Genomic DNA, 9,024 nt, shown 5'->3' on the forward strand with positions numbered 1-9,024 from the left:
GAGTAGTGTCAGAAAACAAAGTTCAATAAAAAGCTAATTGCAGAATCAAAAGAATCAACTGAATCCTATTTGAGTAGTTCATCTGAATATTATATCTCATGTATTGCTTCCTAGCCTCAGGACAATAAGAATACTTTATCAACTCAATAATGACATATGCAAGTTATCCCCCAAGTATTTTGCAATTTTATTGAAGTTTTTTTTCAAATAATGGGAATGCTTTTTCCTTTTAAATCCTTCAATATCTTTTCCCTTTTTAAGTGGTTAGATATAATTCTAGAATTTTGTTTCAGAAGTCTTAGTATTTAGTAATAGCCCTCATCTCTCTGTGCTATGCTACCCATTGCTAAATAAGGAATATTTCAATGCTGTCTATCCAAAAAGCTTTCCCCCCATCCCATAAAGATTACAATTTTTATGTACTAGGTGTTTATAGCTGTTCCAAGAACCTACAGAACTGCCAAGAGAAAGTTGCAAAGTTTCTGCACAAAATAAGATAATTAGCATTTTCCTCCTTGGTGAAAAGTTTACTTCATTATTGAAACACTAGATACGGGAAGGCCCCAGGATGAATTAACTATCACCTTGTGACAGAGGGAAAATAATTTAATCCAAATCATGGATCCAAAACAAAACAAACACACAAAAACAAATTGCCACGTGGACACAAGAAAGTTTAAATTTACTGACCATGTAAATGCTACAGTGTTTCCAGTTAAGAAATTGTTGTATGGAAGCTAATGGAGCCTCCTTTCCTCTCTAGCTTGTTGCAAGGCACGAATTCTTGTGACACAGCATGCCAATAGCAGCAGAATTTGAGGCAAATGTTCCTTTTTAGCAGGGACTGTTTACTTAAATAGTTCTTTCATAAAGCTTTTGCAATCCCTACATTAAAATATGTTCTACTAATCAATGCAAAACCAGAGATCGAATTCTTCAAGTTCATTTTATTAGCAATGATGAATAGAAATCTCTTAGGAAAATATTCTTAACATTTCAATATATAAGAATTGCCTATAAAAATATACTACTACATAACAAAGCCAGTAACTTCTACAAAACAGATAATTCAACAGATATTTAACAATCTCTAAGACAGTAAAAATTCTTTAATTAATGCTGAGGGTATTTTTACCCCCTTTTTGTCAAACAATAACTCACATAAGAAATTACTGATTCTGATATACAGAAGTGTTATCACCATAGAAGTCTATGAATGTGCCACCCTGAAGTTAACTGCATCTGCAGGAACATAAAGCCACAACTTTTCTTTGGCTGGAGAGGCAGTTTCGACCACAAAAACATTCTGTTGGTAACTGCAACGTCCTGCTGGAGTCAGCACTGCACATCTGCTGTCAGCACTGCCAACCCTGAACCCACCCAGACAGAGATTGTGCTTCTACTGCCCTCGGGGACATGGTTACCATGGTTAGAAAGCTGGAAAACAGACTCTTCCTGGTTAACTACTGCTAGTTAGCAAGAAAGTAACTTTTTAAGAGGCTGCATCTCTAGAAATAAACTTTTATCCAACAGACAGCTCTTAAACAAAAGCTCAAGGAAGAGAAATTACTGCTGGGGCAAGGGGTGAGGAAGTGTTTATATTAAATTAGGATCAAGGGTAGTGTTACCCATCTTGTCATTATCAATTACAGGAAGAGCAACCTTAGAACGGTTTTTGGAATTGGGAAAGAGCTTAGTTTCAAGTTACAGAAGAAAAATGATACATTGAACTAGTTATTTCACCAGTGCCGTTATGCTGAAGTTACTTCAAGCCTCGTGTTGGACAAATGCAAGAAATCAATTTTAACTATGGGGACTGCCCTCGTCTACACAAGGAGCTCGTCAAATTTTGAGTGTAGATGTATTTAGAGAGCTTTTAGAGCATACGTGGACAATCGACTTAGCCTGAAAGAAACTGGCTACTGCACAGTGACAGTACATAGCTTTTTCACCCTTCAGCTGAAAAGCCACATACAGAAGAGTCGGGTACTTAAGGCTTTAAGGCTATAAAGTCCCACTGAAGACAACAGATGTTTACAGTGTTTTGCATAGTAAAGAACATAGGAAATATGCCTGTGACTCATCAGTAACAACTAAATCTTTTTACCCTGTGTTTATGTGCAAAACAACCAATAATAATTTCTCTTTCTATTCAGGAGTCACTGTAATCAATACATTGCATTAATATTGAAATTCAAGAGAAACTTAACTTTATAGCACAGCAATTGCACTGCAACATTTCATCATATTACAAAGGAAGGACCTGCTATTAGGAAAGTATATTTATCAAACTTAAAACCAGTTGAAGGATCACAACAGGATGCTACAGGTGATGAACATTAATAATATATTTCTGAATCAAAGCTCGGAAAAAATAACATTTGACCCTGAGAAACTTGGTCTATTTTAGCTTTCAAGAGCTAAACAATATTTAAAACAAAAAATCTATCCAAGAAAATAAAAAATAAAAAAAGGAAAATCAGAATCTGATAGAATCAAGGCTCAGCCAATTTCATTTCAGATTCTCTAACTGTGAAGTTCTGGAAAAAAAAGTTTGAAAGTTTGACCATCTTAACAGGAATTTTAAGAAATATTTTCAATTAAGAAACCAAACATTTCGGTGTATCCATAAACTTCTATAATTTCATTTTCTTCAAGACTTCCAACTAAAATTTAGGTTTTCAACTACATTTGAGAGGAAGAAAAATTTTAAAATTGAGGTGGTTCAAAATACTTATAGCTTAAATGTCTTCTATTCCCAGTATCATGTAGAAAAGCCAGTTACAGAAGCTAGCTTGTCATGCTTTATGACTTGAGAAGCCCTGGTCAAATTCTTAATTCTCACGCTAGTTAAACAATTCTCTAAAAGATGGATCAAAATCAAAATAATGTACCAAAAGATACGACGTTGTCCAACATGGGATCTTGTTTAAATTATTATTTTAACAATTTCAATGTTTAGGAAGGTTTAAGTACAGCAAAAGAAAATAAGCAGATGGAGCCCATAAAGAAACCTGGTAGGTTTGGACTACAGAAAAAAAACAACAATCATCTGTGTTTTCTGGCACTACAGGTATGGAAATACATAAAAAGGGTTTCTGCAAGAACTTGAGAGAAAAATGACCAATCACTGGATCACATCGATTTCAGGTAATTTTTTTTCCTGAACTTGTGTTAAGGGCAAGAAAACAGTCCTTTTTTCAGTAGCCTGTTCCTCTCTGCTAAGTACAAACAAAATTCATTGAAATCATATGACCTAGAGATTTCTTTTTATATGAGCTTCTACATATATTATGACAAAGTAGCATTCAAATGCTGGAATTCAAACTGTTATCCAATTCCCCTTCCTAATACCTTTTCACACTATCAAATTCAGGCTACTCTGGTTTTTGCCCTCATCAGCTCCTGGGGCCAGTGAACCACATAAGAATGAGCATTAAGCCAACGGGAGGACCAGGATTAGCTGTCATCCAAAGTTTATATCAATTTGACCTGCTTTGGAACCACACCTTTTCAAGTGTCAATTCAAACATGAAATGAAGCAGTAAAAAAATGCACCTATTTTCCCTCCCTCCCGTGAAAGCTGTTGCTCACTGCCAGTGATGGCTGAGCAGCATAAGAAACAATCCCAGTTCATAATCTCAAGTATTAAGTGACACTGGTGCCAAACTGGAATTTTATTACATCAGGCTTTAAAGGGATGTGAAAGCACTTTCATGCTACTCCTGACCTTTTCAGCTGTAGCTGAACTTCATCCTTCAGGAGAAGCAGAGACCGGACAGCCATAAGCAGGAACTGATTCAACCACTGAAGTGGAATCTGTTCATGTCCATGACCACATATGGATTCAGGGTGCTGGATTACATAGAGACTCTTGCACAAATAAGGCTCCTAGCATCTAGATGCATTCCAAAGTACTACACACATTCCAGTCCTTTGGGACTCAAGTCCCCTAAGTCTGTCCTGCCAGGATGCAATGTTTATTAGCAAAAGAAAAGATGTGTGACTCGAGATCTGTATATCAAAATTAGAAAACATCTGCTACCTTCAGTGTTTTTGAAAAAAAAAACAACCCACATATATCAAGTCTACAGAACACATTCTCCTTTAGAAAAACACTGGAGTGAGTAAATAACTGAAAAACACTTCAAGAGGACCAAGTAAAGATCCAAGCAAAATTTTTCTTTAAGCACTACTGAGACAATGACCCAACAATATATAAGACTCCATTTGAGAAAATTGTCCTACCTGATACTAACCATATATTCCTTCTCAAACATGAAGGACACTAAGATAAATAACAAAAGCCTTTTTTCTTTGTATTTGTAGCAATCAAGATAAAGCCTATAAAGTGAGATAATGTGTAAGAGAAGTGACTAAGTGCAGATTTAAAAGGGTCAGCTGCAGAAATGGGGCTGAAGCTGCCCCCAGTACCACTAGCACTGCCTGATGTAGTGTGCATGCCTCCATGTCATGAGATGTGTATGCATAGCTTCACCCTCCCACCTAGTTTTTCTCAAACCTCTTCTGCAGAATCTCTGCCACAACCTCGTCCAACCTGCATTTTCTGTGAAACTGCAATTACCTTGCACTCTTGTAAATTCTTAGGAAATAGGACAATCTGCAATAGAACTTTTGCCTAACTTTATGAAGGCCAAGAAGAGTTAAACTTGGTCTCATAAAGAGCTTTTGTACAAAGTAATCTAAATGAAAGGGTTGTAAGCAGCATTTAAAATAACCTATATTAAATACCTAAAAAAATACAATATTTTGCATAGAATAAAAAGTGCAGCTACAGCATAATATTCCATACCACAATTGATTTATAAGTGGTATACAATAACTGTTGTCTCTCATCACTGAGAGTACAGCAACTAAAGTCATTTATTGGGAAAATCACATTAAAAAACAAAGGTGGTTAGATTGTTTCACTATCTCTGTAAAGCAAGTGCAAATGTTTAATTTTTTTTAAAAAGAAAGCAAAACTGTTAGATAATTTGCACAAGTTCATTTTCTTCTGGTATTACTTGGAAAGATGAAATATCCTTAATCCTTTTAGAATCCAAATTTAAAATAAATCCCCATTTGATATGTTTTGTGCCAAAAAAAAATTTAAAAAATTAGAAAATTTGTAAATGTGCAAGCTTTACCTGTTCTGTAAAAGCTGGATGTTTACAGGATTAGAATTTTTCATTCCCCTCTAACTTTTATACTACAATCCCTCTGATAACCAAGCAGAGAATAGCATTAAATAAGCTTGGGAAACTGATTTCCATTGCTTAGCAGAACAGAGAAATGGTCTAAGAAGTGGAAAAACAGGAATTTTAGGAAAATAAACACTAAAAACTATTGTCCACTTTAGATAGAAAGCAAGAAACTTTTAAATATCTTCTTAATTCTCATTAACTGTATGCCTAAATATGAGTAAGGAAATAATATACCTAATCAGTTGTTAAAACATCATCATTTTTGGTTGTTTGGTTTGGCTTTTTTGTTGGGTTTTTTTAAATCAACTTATTTCATTGAATATAGCTTCATACTACAATTTGGTAAATGAGCTATTTAAAATAAATAAAAATAAATATTGTATATATATATTTCAAGACTGCTTGTTTCCATAATGTGTTACTGCATGTATTGTTAGATTTCATTTTGCTTAGCTTTTTTCAAGCTTTGTCGCCACTTGCGAATGGCAGTTCCAGAACTACTGGCTACTACACAAAGGGCACCACCCACAGTCCACCAAGTTGGGAGATGATTGAGAAAAAGAATTTGTAAAATAAAAGCAAACACCACATCCATTGTTTTCATTATGGCTACAGGTCCAGCCTTCTCTATCTGTAATGCTTTTGTGAGAAATATCTGACCCCCTAACCCTAACAAGCCTATTAGTATTAGAAGAACTCTATCTTTACCACAGTATGGTAAACGCCATTCATTCATAACAAACAATGCTATAACACATCCAATTAAACCAATGACTGCATAATACCAAATTGACAAAAAGTAATGCACAGATTTTCCCACCTTCCTTATTATAACAAAAGTGGAAGCTCCCGATACTGTGCTTGTAATTGCTGCTATGGTCCCTTTAAGGTGATCTGTGTAACTTCCTTCAATCCCTGTAACGTTTGACCCAAACAGAAACGGTGGTCGGGCAATAAGAATCACTCCAGTGATTGCAAAGAGGGTAAACAGAAGATCCCAAATACTGTATTTCTCTTTGAGAAAGATCCATGCTAGCAACGATGTAAAAACAGGACTGCTAAAAGTTATAACAGTGGCATCAGCTAGTGGCATGACTTGAAAAGCATAGTAGAGAAGAATCATTGCACTGGAGCCAAGGAATCCTCGGAAGAAAAGAAAAATTCTTTTACCTTTTGGTCCCAAAAACCCTGTTCTGAAAAACAGAAATGTCACATTAATATCACTCGCTCATATTTCATAACCAATATCCAATCACATTTAATGTCCACACCTTTCTAGATAAGGGACTTATCTTAAACATATAAATATTTTAAACTATCTGATTACAGACCAACTTCTTCCCATCACCCAATCACATTCGAAGTCTGGAACCTGTTTTTCTAGCTATTAATTTTTTGCTTGCAAAATAACCCAAGTGTATCTACAAATTACCTTTTATTTTTAAGAACACTACTTCATGGAAGATCAATACATTTCATATAATCCCTGTATAAATTTCTACAATTCAGGGAGTCAAAGATTTTCACTTTTCTGAGTTGTATTAAAAAACTATCAACTAATATAAAACAATGCAGTTATTCAGTTCAAGTCTGAATTAAAATAATACTGCAATCTGATTTAAGCGAGTGATAATTCAAGGTCTATTTTTAATAAATAACTTTAATTTAAAATATTTACTACACTTACTTGTAGTATATTAAACCAGGAAGTACGAATGCCATTTGGAAAACACATCGAAATGCACTCACTTCCACTGAATGTACATCTTCTATTTTTTTAAGAAATAAAGAGGCCACTGAGAAAAGGAAGGCAGACAGTACGGTATAAAACAGACCAAGTCCTGGACATGCAGCTTTCTTCTTTGTTCCTGTAACAGATAAACTCCAGTTAATAATGATCAATTAGAAGACTTCTCAGGAGCTCTACACACTTGTAGCTATTCTTGCGGTAGAGGACAGAGGAAGCAAAAGAAACCAATGCAAATACTATGTGTATTTACCAGACCTACCTTGAAAATATGCTTCACTGTTCACCAGGCATCTCCTTTTTTTCTTAAAATATGAGATGAGAGATGAACTCTAACACTTTAGATACACAACTTCTCATGGTTCTATATGAGTTAGTAGGTGTTACTTCTTGGAGGCATTAGACTAGTTTGAGCCATTCACAATAGAACTAGTCGCATGATTTTCACCACCTCCCAAGGATCCATAAATGCAACCGATTGCAAAATGGTCCATGATCAGATTCTGAAACAAACTTATTACCTTGTGAATTATCTGATTATTGACTAAGTCCATTATTTTGCAGCTAAATCACCCTAAATTTTACCTAGACCTACAGAAGTTTTATATAACATTTTTACCTTGCTGTAAGAATATAAATATTTTCTTTAAAATAAGCATCAAACGTACATTTTTAAGCAGAAGAAATTTAAGTGACCAACATTATAACATCACAGGCCTGATCACAGTTCCATGAAGACCTTTGTTTCACCTTATCTTATGCTTATTTATCAGACTTTCTCTTCCTGAAATAGTTTACCAAGTCTAATGGTTTCTACTCAAGCTTCCCCATTGCCTCAAGCTCTCCTCAGGGACATAGTCTTCCCCATTCCACTCATCTTCTGCACACTCAACTATTAAAAAAACCCCAACTAAACAACAAAAACAAACAGAAAGCAAACAGAGAAGGCAAATTGCTGACCTCAACACTGCTTCCAAAGAAACCAGCCTTTTTTTTTTCACTGCTTCAGTCATTTCACTGAACCTAGAGGTGAACACTACAGAAAAGACAACTCATCTTAAATTTTAAGTCGGGTGTTACCTCGCTATCTCTTTTCTTTCTGTCTTCATAAAACATCAGGAATTGCCTTTTCTTTTATGACACCCTCTAAAGATAAGAGGGAGAACTCCATGTCCGAGGCAGTGCTTTGATAAAAGGGTGCCTCATCTCACATTAGTGTGGGAGCTCGTTAAGCTTTACAGATATCCTCTGAAACATAAACGGCAGGGCACTGCTGGGAGTTGCTTAGCAACTAAATATGGTTTTATAGGGGCTTTTTTCAGTTTGGGTGTATGATTTATTTATTTTTTTATATATATTATTAACAAAACTTGTCACAAACCATTTTGATCCTCCTTGAGATTAGCACTCAAAGCTGAGAAACTGCATCTTTCTACCCAAGAGCTGAGACTTCGGCCTGTGTGTACAGCATTGGTTCTGGCTTTAACAGTTCTAGAGACCCAGGTTTTACAACTGTAACTAGAATTTAAAGCAGGCAGAAGCCTGTTTTTCTAGGAATCCTGCCACACTACAACTGAAAATTAATGACACTTTCTACTAGAAATACTTCCATTCAGCAACAGCAACTTACATAAAAGTAACTATAAAAACTACCACCAACCAACACTGGATCAGGAGATCTACCAACAATGAAAGAGAGTTGATTTAAAAAATGTTCAGAAATTACATAATGTTTTAATCCACACAGTCACATAACAGAACTACAAAATCAACATCATGTCTAATATTAAAGCAAGAAGAATCAGGCTGGCCTAAAACTGAAACGGGAAATCCAAACCCAGGCTGGCTTATGGATGAACACAGAACAAACAGAACTATTAACTTTTATTTCAGGCATGATAGCTTGTCTGATTACTACAAAATGAAGCCAGGCTAAATAATGGAAGTGTTGAAATGGAAAACCAATCAAATTGAAGCAAAGTAAGCTGGAAGGATTTTATACCCAGAACTAAGCTTTGGATTTGAAGGAACAAAGGAAAAACAGAAGGAATTCATTTTTGCAAACTACCC

At 35.3% G+C, this 9,024-nt stretch overlaps 1 protein-coding gene across 1 annotated transcript; it reads right to left on the reverse strand.

Annotated features, from left to right (window-relative positions):
- Nucleotides 1-1,135: 1,135 nt before the first annotated feature.
- SLC35G1 (solute carrier family 35, member G1) lies at nucleotides 1,136-7,070 on the reverse strand. Its single transcript, XM_010000038.1, has 3 exons — nucleotides 6,895-7,070; nucleotides 6,028-6,400; nucleotides 1,136-1,370 (listed from the first exon to the last, which is right to left on the reverse strand). The coding sequence occupies exons 1-3, from the start codon at nucleotides 6,927-6,929 to the stop codon at nucleotides 1,356-1,358; spliced, it is 423 nt and encodes a 140-aa protein (XP_009998340.1). The 5' UTR covers nucleotides 6,930-7,070; the 3' UTR covers nucleotides 1,136-1,355.
- Nucleotides 7,071-9,024: the final 1,954 nt, after the last annotated feature.

This window comes from Chaetura pelagica, unplaced genomic scaffold (genome assembly GCF_000747805.2).
Source record: "Chaetura pelagica isolate M959 unplaced genomic scaffold, ChaPel_1.0 scaffold436, whole genome shotgun sequence".
NCBI classification, from domain to species: Eukaryota; Metazoa; Chordata; class Aves; order Apodiformes; family Apodidae; genus Chaetura; species Chaetura pelagica.